Below are 25,318 nucleotides of genomic sequence, written 5' to 3'. Positions count from 1 at the left end.
CATAATTTATTGCATCATTCTCATTTCTCTTTCCAATTTTTCCTCCACTTCTCCTATTTGGTTTTCAAAATCCTTCTTAAGCTCCTCTATGGCCTGTAATCAGCTCATGTTCTTGGAAGCTTTTGGTGCAGGAGTTCTGACTTCACTGTCTTCCTCCTGTTCCATGCTTTGATCCCTTTTGTCCCCAAAATAGGAGTCTAATGTCAGAATGCTCTGTGTGCTTTGCTTCCTTTGCTTGCTCATGTTGCCACTCAATCACTTGACTTTTGAGCCTTTTGCCACAGTAGAACTCTGCTACCAGAAAAGGGAGTTTGATCCCAAACGCTGGGGTTTTCGCAGCTACTGGAGCTATTAGTTGGGTGAAGTCTCTGAAGCCTCCACACACTCTGGCAAACTGGTCACACACCCCGGGCCCTCCACCCTAGATGGCGATCCAGATACAAGCAGATTAAAGCAAGAGTGATTACCCCTCATACCGGTTGCTTTGTCCCCCTACAATCTGAAGGCCAGAAGCTCTGAAGCAGCCACATGGAAGCAGCTGCACGGCTGCGGTGCCTTAGCTGCTTCTACCTCAAGGGGGTAAAGGCCAGACCGCACTCCCAAACTCCCAGTTCATAAAGTCCACACTGCACTGACCTCTCACTTTGTCCTTAGCATCTATAGGTTGATAATTCTGGAAACTGCCACAGCTGCTGGTGATCTGAAGTCCCTCCAGCCAGCGGTTGGTTGTGGCTGCCCTGAAGCTAAAACCTTGGGCTCTAGCAGGGCTGGGCTTGGCTCCCAGAGTACTGTGCTGGTCCCTTCCTGCCAGCCTGTCTTCAGCAAGAAGTTAGCTTCTCTCTGTCATTTTGTGGGTTCTATATCTCCAAAGTTTGTTTAGAGTAATTTTTTACATGAATTGGAGGAGCAGGAGCCACACAAAAGTCCTGTTTCTACCGAATTTCATTTCTTTTAAAAAATTTAATTTCTGGTGTTCCTTTTCCTTTGTCTCAAAATTCTTGGTTATACTTTATCAATTCACCTTGAATCTTTAAAAAAAATCTGGCTAATTAAACTGAGGGCAGCAATATACTGGTGCTAGGATTTTTTTTTTCTTTTTGGAGGGCAATTGGGGGTGGTAAGCAACTTGCCCAAGGTTGCATGGCTAGTACGTGTTAAGTGTCTGAGGCCAGAATTGAACTCAGGTCCTCCTGACTCCAGGGCCAATGCTCTATTCATTGCACCACCTAGCCACCCCTGTGCTAGGAATTTTTCATGATTTGTCTCTTTTCTCCTTTGGCAAAATTTATCTTTTAAAAAAGTATTCCAAATGGATTCATTTATCAACACTGAGGTAAAATGAAAAACAACATGATGAACATCTTAAAAGTATTTAGTGAATATTTAACATAAATGTTTAAAATTATCTAGCTTAGTATTTAGCACTCAAAAATAAAGGATGACAAATATAGGAAGAGAATAATAATGTGGCAAGAAGTCAAATTTATTGCTGATCTAAATCTGTTAATCAAAGAGTGAAAACAAAGTGAAACATCAGATTAAGTGTCCTGTAAATGTTTATTGAGCGAATTATACTAACCCCCAGTTGTACTATCCTATATAAAATACTCATTTTCCTTCCTACGCTAATGGAAAATTACAAGTAAAAATTTTAGAAAATCAAATTTACTTATGGAAGTGGTCCATCAGGAGATATATATATATAATAGATATGTACAGGTATGGGAGATAAATATATAAACACTTGATCTGCTTTGTGGATCAACCAGCTTCTTTTATCTTTCTTATGTTGGTGAGAAATCTAATATATACATAGCATATCGTGACCAAAGTAAGGTGACTTAACTGAGCAAAGAACTTGCATGATTATACTAAGCTCAGTAATCTCTGTGGGTTCTAAAAATTAACTAAAACCATTGCCTTGATATCTGCTTCTTTTTCTAACAGAAGATTAATAACATAAATGTTCTTATTTTGCCAATCACAACAGAAAAAGACAATAAGAAAGTACCTCATTTGTTTCAAGCAGCTCACTGCATACTCTCTTACATACTGGTCTGGATAATTAAAGTCTAATAATTCCAAAGCTTCTCTAGGAGGCAGTTTAGGCCATATCTGAAGAAGAGCCTGTAGCTGTTGAAAAATTAAGAATCATTAAGATGTACTTGCATTTTAAAAACACTGGCCATTTGGAAAATAAAATGACCATAGAAATGACAAAAATTTAAAGGTTGGCTCTTGGAAAAGACAAACGAAATCAATAAACCTTAGCTAACTGAATTTTAAAAAGAGAAGGAGGAAGAGGAGGTAGGGAGGACAAAGAGAAGAAGAGAGGGATAAACCAAAAACCATGCCCCAGTAGATATGTGGTCAAAGGATATGAACAGTTCTCAAAAGAAGGCTTGCAAACAATATATTAACAACTATATCAGAGATTGTTCCATATCACTAATAAAAAGAAAAAGGCAAATCAAAATAACTCCAAAGTTTCAGCTCACATCCAGCAAACTAAGGAAAGCAACAAAAGATGGAAATGCTCAATTTTGGAGATGTTGTGAGAAGAAAGGGAGACACTATAGTGAACTGTTTATAGAGCTGTGAAATAATACAATCATTTTGGAAAAAAAAAATTAGAATTATAGAAATGAAGTGACTAAAATGTCCACACCTTTTGCTTAGAGATTCCACTGCTACATCAAAATGTTATAGCAGTACTTCTGTGGTATAATAGAAGTGGAAATAAAGTAAGAACTATAAATTGGAAAATGGCTAAACAATTCGTAGTACTTGAATATAACTGAATACTTCTGTATGCTAAAAAACTACAAAAAAGGTGAATGCAGAGAAACATGGAAAAACGTAAATTAATTGATGCAAAGTGAAATTAGCAGAGCCAAGAAAACAGTATACACAATGACTACAAAAAAATTAAACGGAAAGAACCCTGAAACAATTTAAAATAAATGATGAAGGATTACAAAAAAACAGGCTTGGACCCAGAGAAGAAACCAGTCCACAGGTATTGCATAACTATTATTAGGCTTTTTAATATACTGATTTTTTTTCTTCTTCCTCCTTCTCTTTTTTCCCCCCTTTAAAAAATATCACTTGTTACATGGCATTGGTCAGAGGGTAAGGACTAGGGAAAAGATAATGGGATAAATTTACGTGATATAAAAAAAGATATCAAAATGGTATTTAAAATAAAAACACTATAAATAATTATCGGTCTCACCATTTATTTGTGTTTCTTTCCTCATTTTAAATTTTTGAGAGCATATGAATTTGTATACCTTTGCAAATAGTTTTTTCTTTAGAAATTTCCAGAATGGACAAAATTCCAGCAATACTTAAATTCCTTCCTTTGACCACAATTATATATTTTATACCATACTCTGAAGAAGACTTAACACAGTATATTTTTTGGCATAAACAAACATAATGCTGTTTCTCTTCTTAGGTTTGACATTGTCTCTTGTTTTCCATCAAAAAGGAAGACTTCTGTAATGGTATGCAATTTGCATATATCATTTAAAAAAAAACTACCCCATTTCTTCAAAATCTAAATAATAAATTCATATCCTAAGGTTACAAAACAGTTTTCTTTTAAAAAAAGATAACATAGGAATCATCTGTAAAATTAGAACTAGAGGACATTTTAGGTCTCATTCCTTCTAGTTGTAAATATATATTACCCAAAGACTCTACATCAATATTTCTTAAAGAAAATAGATTCCTTCACTAATATTCCCATGAATCCCTTTTATGTTTTACAGAAAATGAGCTGGGACACAGTTCCATTAGGAATAAAAGGTAGGAGGTATTTGTTATAGATAATCTAAAATTTCCTCCAGATCAGTATAATATTTTGTCCAGTCAGAATAATACTGACTGCACAAAGACCTACTCTAATGAGGAAACTTGAAGAACTGGGGTTATATTGGAGGTACAGGCAAATTTTAAGTATGTATGTATGTATGTATGTATATGTGGTAGAGGAGAGAATAAGAAGACCTTGTCTGACTAATATTTGTGATTTGATGGTGTATATTTATAGATTAAGAGTATAATAACAAAGTTATCTTCTCTGATGCAAATATAAACCAATAAGTAATAACAATGAAAACCATACAAATGCAACAAAAGCAAATTTCTATATGTTATTAATCAACTTAGGTGAAAGGAAAATAAGAAAACAATCGTTGTAGGATGTTAGGCAAAATTGTAAACTTGTCTGCGCTTGTGTATTTTTGAACCTTTTTAATAAAGTTATATTTATTAATCATATTTTAGATATAACATAAATGGTTATTAATTAAACTAAATAAAATTATTACATTTTCTACTCTAAAATTATTTTAAATTAATAAATCCTAAAATTCCATAAGTAAATGCTTAGTTTGATTATAATCGATTAATTAATCAACGAACATATAGTGTCTTATGTGCTAGTCACTGTGCTAAATGCTGGGAATTTAAAAAAAAAAAAGGTGAAAGACAGTCCCTTCCCTCAAGAAGCTTAAAATCTAATGGGGGAGACAACACGCAAACAAACATATACAAAGCAAGCTATCTACAGGACAAAGAGGAAATAATTAAAAGAGGGAAAGCACTGAAATTAAGAGGGGTTAGGAAGGCCTCCCATAGAAGGTGGGATTTTACTTGGACTTGAAGTCAGGGAGGTCAGCTGTCAAAGTAGGGAAGGGAGAGCACTCCAGGCAAGGGGGACAGTCAGAAAAAATTCCCAGAGCAGAGAAAGATGGAGAGTCTTGATCATGGAACAGCCAGGAGGCCAATGTCACTGTATCAAAGAGAAACTACTGGGAAATAACGTGTAAGAAGACTGGAAAGGTAAGAGGGGGCAAGGTTATAAAGAACTTTGAATGTCAAACAGAGCATTCTGCATTTGCTCCTAGAAGGAAGAGGATTATTGAATAGTAACGGTGACATGATCTTAGCTTTAGGAGAATTACTTTAGTAGCTGAATGGAGAATGAATTGGAGTGGGGAGAGACTGGCAAGGCAAGCAGACCCATCAGCAGGTTATTGCAGTAATCAAGGTATAAGTAAAATAAAAATATTCCAAGAAATTTCAAAGCAATCAAATAGCCTAAAACACTTAAGTATTTATGCAACAAATTGTGTTGACTGATATGTATATGTATGTATGTATATGAATTTGCTATGTAAATAGAAATTTTTTAATCATGTAGTTGGACTATAACTAGGAGGTTGGAAAGATCAGCTGAGTTTACTGACTAATGAAATCAGTAAAATAGTTAAGTTGCTAAGATGGATTTTTCCCCTCAAAGCTGAAGAATGGAAAAAGGATAGTCTTCATTAATTATTCAGTGAGATTTTAAAATCTACCTAAGATACATATTTCAGAGGGCTGAAAGGAGTAGAAGTGCAAACTAAATACCATGTACTCTTTGAATTAAAATCACTGAAAACCTAGGGACTTTCCCTGACAAGCTCCAAAATGAAGCTGAGCCCTTCTTGAATTGAACTTAAGGAAATTCACTAGAGACTAACTGAAATTAACTTTAATCAAACCAAATGGCTTACAAGCTAAGACATTTTCCCCAAAATATGAATTTTTAAAAATGAAAATATTTATAAAATTTATTAATCATTGTAATGATGCACACTTTCACCTACCTGCTGGGGTAAAAATTTAGGCTACAATATTTGCTAAATAATTAGTGATATTACAATCAGCAAATAAATCTTGAACCCCAAAATGATAAAGTGCATAACTAAGGCTATCTCCTTGTTCTACAAGATTGAGGCAAACTGATGCTTTGAGTTATTATTTAGTCAAAGCTGGAAATGCTACTATTAATGCAGAATTTGTCAACTGCAATTCCTTCTATTTTATTGCTGTTTCTAATCAATCAATTAACAAATGTTGTTAACCATCTATCACATGTAAAACACTGCACTAGACCCTGGGATACAAAAAGAAGGAATAAAAGAACTTCTACTCAGGGACAATTATATGTTGCTTATTCAGCCGACTCAGAGAGAGGGGAATATTTCTTTGTAATAATTTTTTTCTCAAAAATCAGGTGAGACATATGTATTATTCAGAATTACTGATAACTAGTGATTTGGTTGACCTTACCTGAGCAACATCTTCAAGTTTATTCCATTTGACAGAGAGAAGCAATTTTGGCAATGACTGTGGAAAATTTTCTCTACAGTCTTGTCTCAAAGTCCAAATAAGATCCATTTCATTCTCACACAGTTGGGATAAGGGATCCCTCTCCATGATTTCTTTGAGCACAGCATGAAACTTTTTTCCACCTCGACTCTATTAAAGTAACATTTATAAGATTAAACACAACAATACTTAAGATTTCTGGCAAAAGCTGCTATTTTCTGTCTCTGTGACACTGGGCAAATCAGAGCTTCTCTGGGTCTCAGTTTCCTTGTTTGTAAAATGAAGGGATTGAATTAAATGATCTCTGAGGTCACCTGACAGCTCTAAATCCTATTGGCCTATGCATATTTAACAAATACAACAGGACTAATCTTTGTTGAATCCAAATTAAGAATTAAGGGTATGTATTTTTTGTTTTCTGTAGAAATAAACAAATATTAATGCATTTATTAAAATTATTTTTAATGGGAGCGAGCACCTTGATTTTTGTTTGAGAACTCAAATCTATAAGCTACGGGCAAAGGAAATTGTAGTCTTTAAATAAAATGAGCTTTGTGTTTAAAAATCAAAACAATACCTCCATACAAAAGCACTAGGTGGCAATATTGCCATTTTCTTCAAAAATATTACATAAGCAGACCTATGTCCTCTTCATACTTGTGTATCCTATTCATGTGCTATTTCTCCTACCTAAAAGGCAAATATTCAGAAGTTCCCTTTGTTTTATTAAAAGGTGGGGAGAGGGGCAAAAAGGGCAAAAACAAAGAAAAGGCAGCCTCTTGGTCTTCTTCTTTAAGTTTCAAAACATAAAATCTCCATGTGCATGGAATTCAAATTCCAATAGCATTATCATTTGGCTAAAATTAAATATTTTTCCTATTTTTATTCTCAAGATAATGTATTGAAGAAAATGGTACATCTTTTTTATGACCCAAGTTCCATAAAATTCAGTCTAAGCAACAAGGTTCACTTTTACCATATCTGCAGATTTTTGGAAGATCCTGTTCTAATCAAAACCTTTTTCTCTTAAATTTTCTTTCCAGGTGTATCTGCCAAAAGAATACGAGGAGAGCAGATAGGGTACTGTACATAAGAATCAGGAAGACCTGAGTTCAAATCCTGCCTAAGACACTTATTACTATCAATGAGAACCTGAGACAAATCACATAATTGCTCTCTGACTCATTTCTTCATCTATAACATGGAGATAGTAAAACTATCTACCCAGAAATGTTGCTGTAGAGCTAAAATTGAGATATTTTAATCCTTTAAGCAGTATGTTATTAATATGATTTTTATATATGCATGGTGTTTTGGCTCAAAATTTCTCCTTACTGGGTCAAATAATCAGTTGGATAAGAAAGAATGCAAGAATCTAACGTAATTTTTCTCTACCAACCAATTCACATAAAAAAAATTGTCATAAATATAAAAATTGTCATAAAAAATTATCATAAATCCATGGTTATGGGTTAATTTTGGAGAGGAATGGAAGTAATCTGCCCCTCATTTTCTGGATTTCACAACAGTCAAATCTGAGGAATAAGAATTATTAATACCCAGTACTTAAAATTTTGGCTCAAGCTGAGGATAATATCAAGAAAAAAATATAAGAAAAGATCTGAACTGCAGAAGGTAATATTGGAAGTTATAATAGGATATAGATTAACAAAGGAAACTGTGTTTAAATTAAAAGCTCTCAACCAACCCTTCAAGCAAGTCTGATTATTTTACAAATATGATGTCTTGAAGGTTCTTTCATAAAGGAATTTATAGAGGAGTTTAAAAGTTTTATGTAATAATAACAAGCTCAGTTTGATTAACAGAATAATTTAAAAAAACTAATAGATGGTCTATGTTAGAATTACTCTGTTAGCAAATCCTTTTCTGAAGGAAGAGTTGAAACATGCACTGAAAAAAAATCTGATTAATTCAGTATTATAGAAATGCCACAGAAAGTATGGGTCAACATGTGATCAATAAAAGCTCATATTAAAATACTAAATACACCATAGACAAGGCCAACAAAAATTAAATGATTAAACTGAATGAGCAGGTTGTAATATTTTCAGATGAACTATCCAGCGCTAAATCACGTATGATTGGACATATCTGCATCCTAGCCTAGTGGGAAGAACAAATACTACATGGAACTTTGGAACCTTACAAATTAACAGAGAAACTCTGGAAATGAGGAGGATTAAAGGTAGACATGAAACTAAAAACTCACAAAACCTATAGTTCCAAACACCAACAGACAACTGGCATCTATGCACATACACAAATAATCCCACTACCACCACCAACTAAATTAATCTGAGTTGTTTAGATTTAGCTTGATTCCTCTATTTTTACTGTAATATGAAATCCTCATTAGCATATATTATTCTTTATAAACTTTTCCTGAGATTTGAATTGAGAGTTTGTAAGGGTTGTGGTCATACAGGTATCAACTACACATCTGGAAAAAAGTGAAAAGGAATGACTAAAGTAATCTGCCCAAGGATTGGCCAGGAAAATAAGATGACAAAGCTGGCCTCAGCTTCAGTGCTTTCAAAAACTGGAGGTAGTTTAAAAATTGTTATCTTCATTCAGGCTCTGATAGAACTCACAGATCATAAAATTGTGGACAGAAACAAAATATTTTAATTTTACAAGGTAATTCACTATTGTTTTATCTTTCACCGATTTATCCAAAATGGTAAAAATTTATTTACCTTCCATGTATTGAACTTCCTGAGATAATAAATTCCTTAAGTTTTGTGCTCCCAAATACTTGAAAAAAACCATTTACTTCTCCTAATTTTAAAAGAGTTCTCATAGCTAACCAAGCTATAAGCAAATTTTCAGTTGCTAGGCATACAGTTTGTGATTTACTGGACTACTTTTCCTATTTCAAAGCCAACAAGACAGTGATCAAATCAAACCAAATCTCTACATATTAGCACCGTCCTCAGACTAAATGGCTATGATTATCTTTCTGACCTCTAGTTTTACATGCTGAACACAGCTGTTAGAAATAACTATATAACTTAAGATTTCTTTTCCCCAAGATTTTCTTTGCATTAGGAAGCAAATAATTTGTTTGAGTCAGAACAAAAGATAAATTAAGGGGACAAGGTCATTCTCTATCCAACCACAGGACTGCCTTTATTATCCATTACTCAACTGCCTGGTGCTATTTAATGAGGGGGAGATGGAGAACAACTCTTCAACCCTCGATTGAAGTTGCTGCTCTGTGGGTTGGTTTTGTTCCACTGCTTTGTGGTACCAGTGGTTTTAGAGTAGGGTTCTAAGAAAGTAAACCAGGAAGTAGTTGTGAGGTAAAAAAAAAAAAAAGCTATCAATGTAATTTCCAAAAGTTGCTTTCCAGTTCTTACTAACATGATCACAAAGTAAGAAATAATCTTGGTTGACTATTGTGCTGAATATGGCACAATTATTGATATTTAATTATACATATATTATATATTTTATATATAGTTATATACATATATAGATATATAACATAGATAGATAATTCTATGCCTATGTTTTATAGGGTTTTTAGGATAAGTGAGCATTGTACTTGTCAAAGTTTTTCCTGAATCAACTGAGATAATCATGTGATTTGATGTTTTTGTTAGCATGAGTAAATTATATGACTGTTTTCCTAATGTTGAACTATCTCTATATCAATAGTATAAAGCCAAATTGGTCATTATGAATGATTTTTTGGGTTGAATTGCTGCAACTCCATTTGACAGGATTTTATTTAAAATTTTTAAATCAATATTCATTAATGATATTGGGTATATGTTGTTTTACCCTTCCTTGGCTTAGGTACTGAACTATATTTGCCAGGTTTTCCTGATACTCTAGTTATTAGAGCTCAATCCCTCATGAAATCACTTTAGCTTTGTTTCTTTATATACAGGTGGCATTTTCCCAGTAAAATATGATCTCCTTAAGGGCAAGGAATATTTAAAATTTTTTAAATTTTCATCACATGCAATAGGTAATGACTTTATACAACAGGACTTTGTTACATATAGCAGTACTTCTGTACTTGTTGAATTGAATATGCTATAAAAACATTGAATAATAATAAATACTCAGAGGTATACTGACAAAAAGGTTGCTATTTTTACCTTTGATACTTACTGATACATTACCACTGTCACTACTTGCGATTTCAGCTGCCTTTTCAATAATCTGTTTTAAAAAAATACACAAACATAGGAAAATAAATCTAACTGAATAAGTTATGAATCAAAATTATACTGTTTTTATATAAAATTCAGTTATGAAAAAATTATAGGGCAAAATATTGATAAAATATTGATCTCATTCCACATATTCCCATAGTTTTTAATTCTTTAACATAGGAATTATTTAAAAGGCAGCAAGAAGCAATGGAAAAACACCACACTGAGAACAGGGAGAATCCATGTTCCACCACTAATTACCTTTATGACCTCAGGCCCTCTGGGACTCAATTTCATGTGTAAATGAACAATTTGATATCTATCTAGAAAAAGAAACTTGTTCAAAGATCATCAATTATAGCCCTAAGTAGAGATGTAATTGACTAGAATTCTGATCTCCCTAGTCTTTCCATTCTGCCATGCGGAGAATATATATTCTTTCAAGGTATATAATGGCAATAATTTTAAAATGCTATTAATTCACTGCAAGTCAATTATATGTATACTGAAAATAGTTGCCTTACCTTATCAAAGGGAGGGTAATAATAAGGCTGTTTTTTATTCTCAGGGAATTTAATATGTAAAGCTGTTGCATTTTCAATATATCGATTTGTTTGAACAGTTCCCATTGGATTCAACATTTCTTCAAGTTCATCTATAACAAGAAAATATTTAAAAAAAATTTTTTTTAAACTAAATACAATTTGTAGAGTCTATATTGGATTGCATGCTGCCAGAGGTGGAAGGGAAGGGCAGAAGGAGGGGGAGAAAACTTGGAACTCAAGGGATTTGTGGAACTGAATGTTGTAAACTAAAAGTGGATAAACAAATTTAATAAAATAAAATTGAAGGAAAATAAATAAATGGATTGTTTCTGCTGAAAAAAACAAAACTAAAAACAAATCCCTATTACCATTAACCTCAAAAGCTGAGTAAATATACACAGAAAATGTTATCAAAATGTGCTAATACAAAGCAGCTTACCTTAAAAAATGCCTGACTTTTAAAATGTAAAATATGGCAAAACATAAGGCCTGTGCTTGAAACTATACTTATACTTTATAGTACATTGGGATCTCTCTTCATCTTCAAACACATACAAAATTCCCTTTCTTTAAAAAACAAGAACAACCCTTCCCTAGACCCTGGTACCTTCTCTAATTACTACACAAGGAGTTTCCAAAGTTTTTTAGTGCAGTTTTAAGCTATTAAAGCTCAAAACTTATACGTTACCCTATATTAACTTTTTTACTACTCATCTACCCACTAACACTATAGCTGTACACCATTTCCTCACCATACTTTCTCCTTAACATTGTACAACCTGGTTTTGATGCTTATACTAAAACAGCCCATCATGAAAATCAATAACTTCTTTTTGTTCTCCAAATCCAATAGATTTTCATCACTTATTCTTCATTGTTTTTTATTTCTTTTTTGTAGCTGATACTGGTAACCACACTTTTCTTTAAAATTCTGACACCTTTTAGCTTGAATGACACTAAATTAAGATGGTTTTCTTCTAATATCCTCCCAACTATTGTGTTTTTGGCCATAACTGCTGCAACTTCTTTTTCCTACTCACCTAGTTCAACTTCTGTCTATTAAGAAAACCAAAGGGTTTAGCAATTTATTCAAGGCTACAATTCAAGTAAATGACATAGAAAGGCTTAAAATTTGAGCTTCTCTGACTCCTGAGTGTTTATTTACCATGTTTTCAACTCACTTGCAATTAGTGTCAAACAAAGAAATAAAAGGTGGGTAAATTTTTTCCATCAAAAAAGGGCCCGGCTACATAAGTTTTTTATCAAGGATCAAGGAAACACTATCATACAAATATTTGGTCCACTGCTCTTCTACTAAAGGCTGACAAAAAGTCAAGATGAATTTTAGAGTTTACATAGCCAAATCCCCCCATATAACAAATGAGGAAAACACTAATAACCTACCAAAAAAAAAATCAAAAGTAAATGCTGCAAAATTACAAAAAATAAGCATGTACCCAAAAAAGAGATAAGAAGATACCACTGTACTCTCCTTTGTGGGAGATGGGAGATCTACAAGTATGGAACATAAATATATTTTCAGATATTTTGGAAATAGTGCTGGGTTTTACTGATTTTTTTATTTCTTTTTTCTCCTTTAAAAAATATCCTTCAGGGTGGCTAGGTGGTACAGTGAACAGAGCACTGGCCCTGGAGTCAGGAGGACCTGAGTTCAAATCCAGCCCCAGATACTTAACACAAAAACTAGCTGTGTGACCTTGGGCAAATCACTTAACCCCAACTGCCCTCCAAAAAAAGCCAAAAAACAAAATATCCTTCATTCTATGGCATGACTCTCTGAGGGGGAAAGGAAGTATACTAGGAGAAATTCAGAAGATGTAAAACCAAAAAATATCAATATGAAAATTTTAAATAGCTCATGGGAGTTTGATTACTGGATTTTTTAGTTACCTAAAAAAAACTAAAAGAAATGTAACGAATAAGGCTGACACTAGTTCAAAGATTCATAGTACCATAGTATGTCATATTTGTTAGTTTGTACAATCCTAGCCAGTTCTTTGAAAGACATATGTGAGAGACCAATGGATAGTCTAGTATTAGAGGAAAAAGGCTCAATGTGAATATGAGGTAGAACCACAGATTTAGAGTTGGAAGGAATTGCAGAAATCAGCACATTTCCCTCATTTTACAAATGAATTAAGGCCAATAAAGGATAAGTGACTCGCCCAAGGTCATTGTCTAAGTGCAAAGAACATATAGAATAGCGTGCTACAGGACATATGGTGCAGCAGTATGTGGGCAAAGGTTAGATTTGCAACAATTCCTCTGACTCTAAAGTCTCTTCGCTTCCTACTACATCTCAATGTCTAAGAAAACCCAGAGAGCAGGAGAGTGTGGACGTGCTTCTGAAGCAGGAAGGGCTCAGAAAGCATCATGTGACGACTGATTCCCTGTAGGCGTCTCTGACTTGGCACTGGCTGTTTGCACGTGGGGGATTCACAAGTACAGAGGAAGAGCAGACATCTGAAGTTCTACAGCAGGGCTTTAACCCGGAGCTCCTCCCCAAGGCCCTGCTCTGGCTAGTATGGTCCTCCTAGTCCTCTAAAAACGCCATGCACTGAAAGTCATCATAACCTAACCTCATGCCCCTCCCCTTCTGTCTCCCCCCCCCCCCCCCCCCCCCCCCCACCTACTGCAAGGCCAATGCCACGAGCACTTCTTTGGGCTCCACAACAGCAGGGACTACATGCTATCAGAAAGAGGACTGAGACGCAGCACAGTGGGGAGAGTCCTGGGGTCAGGAAGATGCATCTTCCTGAGCTCAAACCTAGCCTCAGACACTTACTGGCTGTGTGACCCTGGGCAAGTTACTTAACCCTGTTTGCCTCAGTTTCCTCATCTTAAAATGAGCTGGAGAAGGAAATGACAAACCACTGCAGTTTCTTTGCCAAGAAAACCCCAGACTGGGGTCATAAAGAGTCAGACACAACTGAAACAAATGAACAACAGCAACAAAACCTAGGATACAGCTGTGCATCATTAAACAGGTGCTGATGTTTTCTTAGAAAGGTGAATTTAGTATGAGTGTGAATAATTACGAAACAAATATTAAATTCAGAAGCATACATCAATACATTCATAAGAAAAGTTTGTATTATCTTGGTAATATAAGATACACAAGGAATTTTCAAGTTAACAAAGTTGCTTAATGCTCGATAAAAGACTTAGCATGCCCTAAACTTGGTTTTACACAATTTGAACAGGGAGTCTGTGAAAAAAAATATGAATGCTAGTAAAAAATTCTGCATAAAATATAAAATTATGTGCCAATATAATTAAATGTTATGCAACCTTGGCAACAGACAACAGATAATAAAACTTATTATCACTCCCACTTCCACACAGAACCACTGAAAGGTAGGAAATGGTTGCAGAATGCTGCATTTGATCCTGCTTTTTTTTATTTGGTTTTCTTTGTACAAAACAGAGCATTTCCTGGGATCACAATTCTATCAAGAATGAACTGAAATTAGAAAGTAAAGGCATCGAAAAAATTTTATGTGTAAAGAATATTTATAGCTGATCCCTCCACTCCAATGGAAATGGGCTTCACGGACTCTACTTTATTCCAAAATTTCAACAAAGTTCTTTTATCCAAAGAAATATTTAATCCCCCAGGTCCCTCAAAAAAAAAAAATGTGTAGGTTCTCAATATATTTCTAATCACAAAGAAATGTATTGTTTAGAGAAGAAATAAACATAATAATAAACACATTTCGTGTAATACACAAAACAACTTTTCCATTGACAGGGTATATAAAAATGATCTGAAGTGCTGGTTCATTTATTTGAACGGAATAAAGAAATATATTTGCAAAACTAGTAACAATGCAATAAAAGCAAAATTATTCTAAAAGTCTCAAAATTAGAGCTTAATTCTTACCAGGAAATGATGACCAGCTATGCAATATGATGTCTCCAGTTTTTAGTTGTCCTTTAAAGTCAAACACCATAGTATTTACCCATGCTACAGGATAGTGCTATGGAAGAGAGGTATAACACATTAAATATGCTAAAAAAATAAACCTGACACTTTAAAATACCACATCAGACCAAGTTAAAGAGGGTTCTATTTTTTTTTACTGACAAATAGGAGGAAAAGTTGCATTACTTAACCATAAGAAATTTTAAAATGTTTAATTAGTATCTTCCCTTAACAAATGTGTCAAATATGAACAATAAGTAAGAATATAATTGTCATCTTTTGGTAAAAGAAAATAAACCATGCTGCTGCTGCTGAGAAACCGTGGCTTCAAATTGTTGGTATCTTAGAAAATAAAATATGGTAATTATTTTTATAACATTTCTAATATTAAAATTCACAAAAACCAGGAAGAAAACAACCAAATGAATAAGAAATAAAATGTTTGCAAATTGGTTAAAAATTAGTAACGAGAATGAAAAGTAAAATAAAACCAAGGAAATTTTGATCCACCTATTCACAGCAAATTAAATTGGTGAATAACTAAGTTCTAAATGGTTTCACTTTTCAGGATCTAGGATACCATGATGATGGTTTTCATTTTGGGGTGGTGAGGAGAGGTTGACCCCATGCCTCAAGATAACTTTTAACACTGGGACTCTTTTAACTTTAATACATTAAAAGCTTAAGGCCAACAAAAGTATAGCATATCCGGACTCTTTCTGAAAGTGAGATGGAGAAAAGGTCTAGAATATAAATTGGGATGAATTTTCTTGGACCTGAGTTCTATAATCATTCCCTTTTCACCAATGTGTAACTTCCCTTCTAATTTCAACTAATATGAAATTTGGGCTCTTTTTTAAAATTGGAGAAAAAAAAATTACCACTTTTCCAGCTTTCCTGATAGTCTGATATTTGGAAGGATTAATTGTCTTAGTTGACTTTTTTGTTTTCACTTTATCCACAGCATAAACTGCAAAGCATAACCGAGCCATTCTTGGTAAATCACAGATGTTAATATCAAATTCCAGTGGTTCACTCCAAACATGGTCATTTCTCCCAGATATCTCTGAGCTTACAACCGGTTTACAAAGAAGTTCAGTTCCATGAAAAAGTCCAGCCCTGACATGAACCTGAAGGAGATACAGAAATGCTTAGTGCTAAAAGTATTGATTAGGAAAACGCTAAGAATAAAATGTATTTCATGTTGAAATAAAAACTTGGTTAGAGTTTCTAAGAAAGGATCACTCCGCCCCTCACCCCTTCCCTCCCAGTTCAGAGGAAGAAAAAAGGATAATACCACATGGTAAGGGGAAAAGAGAAAAACAGTCTTGGTGAGGTCAAATTGTCTTAGTAAAATGTAATAGATGTACTGAAATTTGAACCATGATATAAACAAGGGTTCATAAGCTTAGAACTCGAAAGAAACAGGGTTGTCCTGGAAGACAAACTTGTAAAAATTAGTTCGCGAGGAGTTTACAATCTAAGGGGGGGTACAAAATGAAAACAAGTATGTAGAAATAAGATATAATATGATAAACTGGAGGTAACAGAAGGCATTAGCAATTAAGTGGGATTGTGGAAAGCTTCTTGCAGAAGGTAGGACTTCAGATAAAAGGTGAAGGAACCTAGGAAGTAGCGATGAAGAGACAGAGTTCCAGGCATAGGGGTTAGTCAGTGAAAATGCCCAGAGTCAGAATATGAAGTGTCTAGTAGGAGGAACAGCAGGGAAACCAGTGTCACTGGACTGCAGAGTACATGCAAGCAGAAGGGGTGTAAAAAGTTTAAGAAGGGAATTTTATGTTTGATCCTTGAGGCAATAGAAGCCAGTGGAAATCAGTCCCAAGAATCTATCCTGAGCCACTTTTTCTTTTCAATTTATGCTCTCTCTTTTGGTGATTTCGTTAGCTCCCACGGGTTTAATCACCACCTCTATAGACCTCCACCTTCATATGAAGTTTTGCATTATTAACTACCTCCTGGACATTTTGAACTAGATGACACACTGACATCTCAAACTCAACATGTCCAAAAGAAGTCTTTTTTTTTTTTTTTTTTTTGCTTTTTGGAGGGGGAAGGCTTTTTGAGGTTAAGTGACTTGCCCAAGGTCACACAGCTAGTAAGTGGTAAGCGTCTGAGGCCGGATTTGAACTCAGGTCCTTCTGACTCCAGGGCTGGTGCTCCATTCACTGTGCCACCTAGCCGCCACTAGATGTCATTTTTTCCCTCAAATCCTCTCTTCTGAACTTCACTATCAGAGTTAACTGTATAACCATCCTTCTAGTCACTCAGCTTTTACAACCTCATTGGCATTTTCTTTTCCCTTTTCCTTTTCTTGATTACTCCATATATTTAATCAGTAGCCAAATCTTGTAATTTCTTTCTCTCATGCATCTCTCCCATCTTTTATTTTTTTCACTCACAAAGATACCGTATCCTCATCTGGCCCCTCATAACTCTTGCCTGGATTACTATAAAAACTTTCTAATTTGCCTTCCTGCCTCAATTCCCTTACCACTTGAATCCACACTCAAAGAATTGCCAAAGTGATTTTCTTAATGTCAAGAATAGCCCTTTCACTCCTCATTCAAACTCAATTGGTTTCCTGTAATCTTAAGGATCAGATAATGTTCTTCAAAATCCAACACATTCCTACCTTTTAATATTCTTACATTAAATTCCCCTCAACACATTCTATTTTCTAGCCATATACTCCATTTTGATGCATGAAATGTACTTGCTCCCAACTTCCAACTTTTATAATCTCTGGCTTCCTTTAAGTGCCATCTTTTCCATTTATCTATTGCCTATGTTATGATTTATCTATGTTGCCTCCTCTTTTAGAACGTAAGATCCTTGAGGGTGGAGGTGGTTTAGGTTTTTCTTTGTATGCTCTGAGCTTATGATAGAATCATGGCCATAGATTCACAGTGGGAAAGGCCTCCAGAGGCCACTGAGTCCAATCTCCTCATTTTATAGACGAGAAAACTGAAGATCAGAAATGATAAGCAAGGGGTGGCTAGGTGGTGCAGTAAATAGAGCACCGGCCCAGGAGTCAGGAGGACCAGAGTTCAAATCCAGCCTCAGACACTTAATACAAAACTAGCAGTGTGACCTCGGGCAAATTACTTAACCTCAATTGCCCTACCTTCCCCCCTTCAAAAGGCAAAAAAGAGGAAAAAAAAAAAAAAAAAGAAATGATAAGCAACTTGGCAAGGGCCACACAGCTAATGAGTATCTAAGGAAGGATCTGAGCTCAGGTTTTCCTACTTCCAAGTCAAACACTCATTCCATTCTGCACCTTAACTGCTACAGTACCTGGCTCATACTTAATTAATAAAAAACATTTAACAAATTTTTATTGTCTGATTGGTTGACATATGGAAGGGGAATGAGACAGGAGAGAAACAGAAGTAAAGGATAAAAGTTGAAGGGAAACAGCTTTAAGTTCACTAAAGAGTAAAGCCTTATCAGAGTTACCCAAAATTTGAAAGCGATGCCTTTATAAGTAGTGGGATTTTTCTCATCTGGAAGTCTTCACATGGAGGACGGATAACGAATTGTAAGGGATGCTGGAGAGGCAATTTATAAAAGAGCAAACCACCTCCAAAGCCAAGCCTCAGGGTACCTAAGCTGCTGAGGTGTGCTTTGCTTTCAAGGACTCAAGGAGGCAAAACTGAGCCACTTTACATTGTGAAGGGCATCTTTTGGGGGAGCCTCATCACCTGCCACCTTGGTATGAACTTTCAGAACTAGTCTAAAAGTTAGTTCATTTCATACCCCTGGGAATGGATCACCACTTTCATCCTTTACAAGTTTGTAGTTCTCCCTTTGAAATTCAATTATTCAATTTGAAATTGTACAAGTGACTAAATTTTCACTCTTTTCAATAGCAATTCTGTTAGTGAAAATATTTTTTCAAAGAGGTGATTGTTAATGGGAAAGGATCTCCATGTGCAAAATTATTCATAAAAGCAATAGATGTGATAAAAAGTCACATATGCTCAGTGATTACAAGAATGGCTACAGAATAACAGAATATTTCTACTGCATAACAAATGATTTATATGATTCAGACAAATATAAGAAGACTAGTCTGAAGTGAAGCTAAGTAAAAAAGGCACAATCAGCTAAATAACATATACAAATAACTATGACAATACTAAAGGCGAAAAAATTATGCCAACTACAAAAAGATAACATCGCTACCACATTAGCAAGGCTAAACCACACACCTTGCTTTCTATTACCAAATGATAAACTAAAAATAAAAATAAAATAAAATTTGGAAAGTGAAATGGTTAATTAGTCACAATCATGTTATTAGCTAATTGTTTTTAGTGAATATGCTTTGTGGTAAGGGGAGAATAATTTGGTTATTTCTTGGAAAGTTGCTATATATACATAAACTAAAAACAGAAATTTAGTTACTTTTAGAAATGAAATATCACCCAAAGGGCATTCTGCCTATGTACTAATGGAATCACAATTTTACATTAGAATATGGGAGAAATCCGTGGCATTTTAACTGTCACAAGACCTTTATATCAAGGAATAATGTCAAGAACTGTCTGTTTTTGGCAAGTGCTCCTAAGTATATGATCATGCCAGAAATATCATGGACTAACTGAATGGCTTTCTTGCTTTATTGCATTATTCAATTATCTGCCAAACAAAATAAGGGAAAATGCATACTTAATACTTTCAGAGATAAAATGCCTTGTAAGGTTTTTATGAAATTGTGTAGAATTGCACAATAAATTCCCACGTGTTAACAGCTTCTGGTCTGTGATGCTGTCATCTTTTTTCTTCCAGGAAATGGCGTTATATTTTCTATGTTCAGCATGTTTAAAAAAAAATGAAATAGTGTGATCTGAGGTTGTAGGGGTAGGTGGATAATAAGAGTTTAGCTTGCTTCATATGTGCATGTGATCCAGTTTCTTGGTCTTTAATGTGTATAGAATATGATCCTCACTGAAATCAATCTTTATAAATTGGGTAAGTGTTAAATCTATTCAATGGATTAAATCTGATTTTACCTAATCCTTGAAAAATGACTGTTTTTAAAGAAAACATTTTACCACTTAACCGTACATAAGTTGGGCAAATGCTAAACACATGACAAAATTTAACAGATGCTAGATAAGTTATTTAAATGACCCATTAAGTGATAGGTCAATTCCAATGTTAGATAACACTTACTTTGACAGTTTCTTCTGTGTTCAGTTTAGTTCCCTTAACCAATATAACTTGGAAAGGCTGGGTATTCTCCCAAACATTCTACAAAAGAAGAAAATTAGGATAACGATAGTTTCATTAAATTGAAAAGACTGTGCACAAAGCAAATCAATGCAACTAGGGTAAGACGGAAAGTAAGCTGATAATTTGGAAAAAAAAACAAAAACAAAAAAAATTCCATGAAATATCTGAAAAAGGTCAGAAGTACAAGATATAGTAAACTATGAAAAATAAGCAAAAACCAAGAGCTACTGCATAAGTATTTAAAGGATATGAACAAACAGTTCTGAAAAGAAGAATTACAAACAATTAACAACCATATGGAAGGTAGCTGCAAATCACTAATAAGGGAAATGAAATCAAAAAAGCTCTTGGTATCAAACATCTATCAAGATGGCAGAAAGGACGAAACATAGAAACAGTCAATATTGCAGGGCTGTGGAAAGAAAGACATACTCACACATTTTTGAAGGAACTGTGAATTATTAGTCCAAACATTTTGAAAAACAATGTGGAAATTATAACAATAACAACAACGATGATATACATAACCGTTGACTGAGACTTATATTCCAAGGAGGTGAAAGACAGAAGGAGAAGTCCCATTATTTATAGCATCACTATTGTAGTATCAGAGAATTAGAAAGTTGGTGCCCACTGACTGGGAATGAGTAAACAAACTGTGTTATACAAATTATAATGAGGCATCAGTACTATAAAAAACAAATATGTGAAATCCAGAAAGCCATCAGAAGATTTACAAATTGATACAAAGAAAAGTAAATGGAATTAGGAAAAAGGATTTACATAATTTTTACAATGAAAAGGGAAAAAAAAAACAAACAACAACAAAAAAATCAACTCTGTAATTATGACCAGGTTTGGTCCTAGTGATTAAGAAAATCTACCTCTCTGCTTACTTTGAAGAAGGGTGGCTGAGGGATATTTACCTGGAACAATTCTTAAACTTTTAGATCCTATTGTTGTGTTGATTACTTTTGCTGAATTGCTTTTTTTCTCTTACCTTTTTATTATTATTATTCTAAGCTGTGACTTTCTGAGTAAAAGAGTAGGGAGAGCTAAATCCAGAAATTAAGGGGATATAAAAACAAAAGATAACAATTTTTAAATGGTGCCAGCCTTTTTCAAAGTGACAAAATAAAATATTTTGCATTGAGTATGGAATATTCTTATCAGATGATGAATATTGATAGGGCAGTATTCAACATAAATTACATTGATATTTAAGAAAAATACAGCAACATAAAAATACACACTCTGTGTGTATGTTTGTTTGCGTGTGTGTGTGTGTGTGTGTGTGTGTGTGTGTGTGTGTGTAAAAGCACTTATGAAATGTCCAGGTTGGAGAGCTGAAAACTAAGAGAAGACCAACCTGTTACTCCAAGGAGAATGAGACATGCTAGGGTATAAAGTAATACTATCTTACCGGCAGTTTTTCATTCTAGTAGTTGGAATTTAGTGCAAGGATTCTGAACTTCTGTGCTCTTAAAATATAGACTGTATAAACATTTGGTTAAAGAAAGGCGCAAATATGACTGAACAATATTTCCTTTTGTTCTTCAGAGTAATACAAATGTAATTTACATAAGAGCTTCTGAAAACATGATATCATGAGCAGGTTTCATATATTCAAAAGAGAAATATTTCATAGCCATGGACAGGTTAAAAAATATTTGAAAGGAGCCTACCACTTCTAGGCCAAAAGCCGAAAACAACAGCACTACAAACATCTTAACAAATAAGATGTCAACTGCTGTGACTCGCACTAAGAATTCAATGTAACTCTTCCATCAGTTGACTTGAACTCCATATTGTCAAACTTAATCTTAGACTATCTGACATAACTATTTTTCCTTTAAAAAATGTAAACATAGAACCAAACATAATAGTAAAACCAAAAACACAGAAGTAAACTGTAACTGAAATTCAGCTTTTAACAGTTTAAAATAATAGATAGGAGGAAAATTAAAATATATTTTCTTGAAAGGTAAGAATTTAGAAAGAAAAATTATTAGTAAGTGACAGTCTTTTGACTCAGTGTATAAAGAGGAGAAATGGGGAAGGAAAACGCCAAGGATTGAAATGCACAAGCTGAAAGGTCACACACTCTTTAGGGTCACCTAAGAATGAAGAGCTAAACTCACAGAAATTAATCGTGTTTTTTTTGGTGGCAGTGGAAGAGGAAGGTTGGATGAATTTCTATTTATGGCAGCTTCTATGGCAATCATTTCCTGTTCACACATCTTCTTGATATTGCAACATTCAACAAGAGTAAGTTTGGGAAGAGTTCTATTCATGACACACTTCCGGATATACTGAAATAACAGAGAAGACAATTATTACAAAGTAAAAATTTATACTATCCTTTCAACATAGTGCTTCCACAAAAATTTTAAATCAAAAAGGAAATTAAGTTAGTCAGATAAGTGGAATCTGAAATGTGAGTTAATATAGCATACTTTAAAAAAAATCTAATTGAGAATGATTACATTCACACGAGTACAATATGATGAAAAATTTTAATGACTTTCTTCCTTTGAATATCAATTGAAATTTAAAGTGATTCAATCATATCATTAAAAATGACAATGATTAAGACAAAAGAATATGCAAGAAACAGTAAGAATACATTTATGACATGGAATTTTTCCAAGATTAGTTAAAGAAAACTTTTACTTTAGATTAGCTTACCTGAATTTTTTTTCTGGTTTATCATACACTGAGTTCAATTCTATTGTTTCTGATTCTTCTTTAGCTATTCTAGTAATATATCTTTCTATTTTTTAACCAAAACTGAATGATTTTTATGACTGTTGAATTATACTTGCAATTTGAGTTTTGGTAATGCTATTTTGCCCTTCTTTCATTATTTGCCTTGACATTCTAGACCTTTTATTTCCCCAAAGAGATATTGTTACTATTTTATTGTGTTCTATAAAATATCTTCTCTCTCCACTTTGATAATTTGAAAATATAAATTGCTTAGGAAAGAATTTCCTATTTCATAAAATCTGTTGGGAAAAATGAAAAGCATTCTGACAGAAGATGGACCAGAAGTAGAAACAACAAATGATAGGATGCTTGATTGTTATTACCTAAGTACATGGGATCTTTCATTAAAATTCACTCTTAAGCAAATTATTTTAGTTTTTCCTGGCTGACTGTACCGTATTATAAATGTAAAAGTGAAACTTTTAATAAGAGAATCAGAAATGACTGAAATGTAGTAACCAGACTATAACCTCCTAGAGAACCAAAACTAAGACTAATACTTTTGTGTCCCCTGTTGCATTAAGTCTGCTGCTTTACCAAAGTCCAAAGAGTGGGCAATAAAATCAGAAATACTAATTAAGGGTACTGAAGATTAACACACCAAAACAAAAATGCCAGCATAATTCTACCCCTTTTAGATTAAAATATCATAAGCAAAAGTTGTACTATGTTGATAAGAATAAATGTTAATCAGAAAATCTACATTGTTCATGATACATATGCACACCCTAACAAAATGGTATAAAGAGATAGTCTTACTTTTTTAACTGAGTGGCATTAAAAAAATATATGCAAAAACGAAACTATTTAGAAAAATAATATTTCATCGTACTCTGGGCCTTGTATTATCAAAATTTAAGAACTCTGATCAATGTAAGGACCAACTACAACTCTGGAGGACTAATGAAGACTCATAATATACAGTTATTAAGACAGAAATGATAGACAAAATATATGCAGACTAAGACATACATTTTTTGACCAGTTCAATGTAGTAATTTAATTTGCTCAACTATAAATATCTGTTCCAAGAGATTTATTCTTCTATGAGTGATGGTAGCAAGAATAGGGTAAAAGGTGAAGAGGGAAAGGGAAGAAGAGGAGGTAATTAAAGCATCTCTTTAAAGACATGCACAAAAGACAACAGAAAGACCAATAGAGAAGTAGAACATACTTGAAAGTTACATGTTGGGATTTGTTATATATTTAAAAGGAAAGTGGCAGCTAGGTGGTGAAGTGCATAGAGCACCAGCCATGGAATCAAGAGAACCTGAGTTCAAATTTGGCCTCAGAAACTTATTAGTTATGTGACCCTGGTGTAAGGGTTATGGGATTTAAAGATCTTCCATGCCCCATTGGACTTGCTGACATAGCAGGAAGGGGTGGGGCAAGAGGAAGCGGAAGCCAAGCTAGAGTTCCTGCGGTGGCTAGCAGTGGCGGCGACGGCGGCAGCAGCAGCAGAGGCAGCGGCAGTGGAAGCGCGAAGCCCTTTTTGAGTCAGCCAGAATTTCTGCTAAGGACTCCTGCTGAGGACTGCCAGGGGCCAGAGCTGCTGGGAGCACACTTCCTGGACTCTGGGTGGTTGCTGTGAGTGGGGAGAGGAGGACCTTTGCCTGAGGTAGCCTGTTCTGTTTTAAAGGCTTGAGAATGTGGGTGCTTTCTACTTTATCTACCTGTGCCAATGTCATAACTACTCTGATGGCTTTGACTTTCTGGTTTTGGGCCTCAGTCTTTTGGTATTTTAATAAATGTTCTAGCTTATTCCCCCATATAGAAAGCCTGATATATTTTGTGATTAACAACTACATCAGCATATTTACGATTGCCGTAGGCATTGTGAATATTGCCTTGCTGATATACTTGGTCAAGTCACTCAATCCTGACTTCAAAAGAACAACAACAAAAAGAAGCACATTAAAAGTCCTGAAGTTTCATATAATATACTCTTACTATGTTCTATAATGGATATATAAATGCTCATTTCATTTATTATTAAGTTTGTATTTTTGAAAATAATAAGTTTTAAACTGTTTACTATCTGATTTTAAATTATAACAATTCACATACCTGGAACTGAATTAATGGGTGATCACCAAACACATATTCTAGTCTCCCACTGACTTGTAGTACATAGTCATAGGGATCAACTTCATCTTCCTTTCCATGGACAGTCAACCGTTTTCGGATTGCCAACTCATTTAGCTTGACAGGATTCATATTAGGAGATACTTGGAAACTAAATACATCCTTTTAAAAAGAGAAAGCAAGTTATTAAATAATAAAATACTGTACTTATGTTGAAATTTTTTTTGGCCACAATATCATTCAAAATTAAGTACCCTGAGATTTCAATTATTTTGCTGCATTAAGCTGCCACAAAAGAATGTCAGAGTTTAGCCATTATTTGCTTCTCTACTTTCAGTAGAAAAATATCAATCAACTCTAAT

At 34.2% G+C, this 25,318-nt stretch overlaps 2 protein-coding genes across 5 annotated transcripts in view; both read right to left on the bottom strand.

The window, feature by feature from the left end:
* PIK3CB (phosphatidylinositol-4,5-bisphosphate 3-kinase catalytic subunit beta) overlaps positions 1-25,318 on the bottom strand; it is a 183,372-nt gene that overhangs the window by 34,724 nt on the left and 123,330 nt on the right. For all 3 annotated transcript variants that reach the window (XM_069063883.1, XM_069063881.1, XM_069063882.1), the window contains 9 exons: positions 24,939-25,118; positions 22,244-22,414; positions 20,043-20,120; positions 15,725-15,973; positions 14,802-14,898; positions 10,877-11,007; positions 10,309-10,359; positions 6,127-6,315; positions 2,012-2,133 (listed from right to left, as the gene is read on the bottom strand). In XM_069063883.1, coding sequence (XP_068919984.1) covers positions 2,012-2,133; positions 6,127-6,315; positions 10,309-10,359; positions 10,877-11,007; positions 14,802-14,898; positions 15,725-15,973; positions 20,043-20,120; positions 22,244-22,414; positions 24,939-25,118 — 1,268 coding nt within the window. The remainder of the gene's footprint in view (positions 1-2,011; positions 2,134-6,126; positions 6,316-10,308; positions 10,360-10,876; positions 11,008-14,801; positions 14,899-15,724; positions 15,974-20,042; positions 20,121-22,243; positions 22,415-24,938; positions 25,119-25,318) is intronic.
* CEP70 (centrosomal protein 70) overlaps positions 1-25,318 on the bottom strand; it is a 261,992-nt gene that overhangs the window by 168,599 nt on the left and 68,075 nt on the right. The window lies entirely within an intron of this gene.

This window comes from Petaurus breviceps, unplaced genomic scaffold (assembly GCF_028583685.1).
Source record: "Petaurus breviceps papuanus isolate PSGF00001 unplaced genomic scaffold, PetGlider_PUasm1.0 90604, whole genome shotgun sequence".
Lineage (NCBI taxonomy): Eukaryota > Metazoa > Chordata > Mammalia > Diprotodontia > Petauridae > Petaurus > Petaurus breviceps.
The sequence above is the reverse complement of the archived record's forward strand: the minus strand, read 5'-3'. Positions and strand labels throughout refer to the sequence as shown.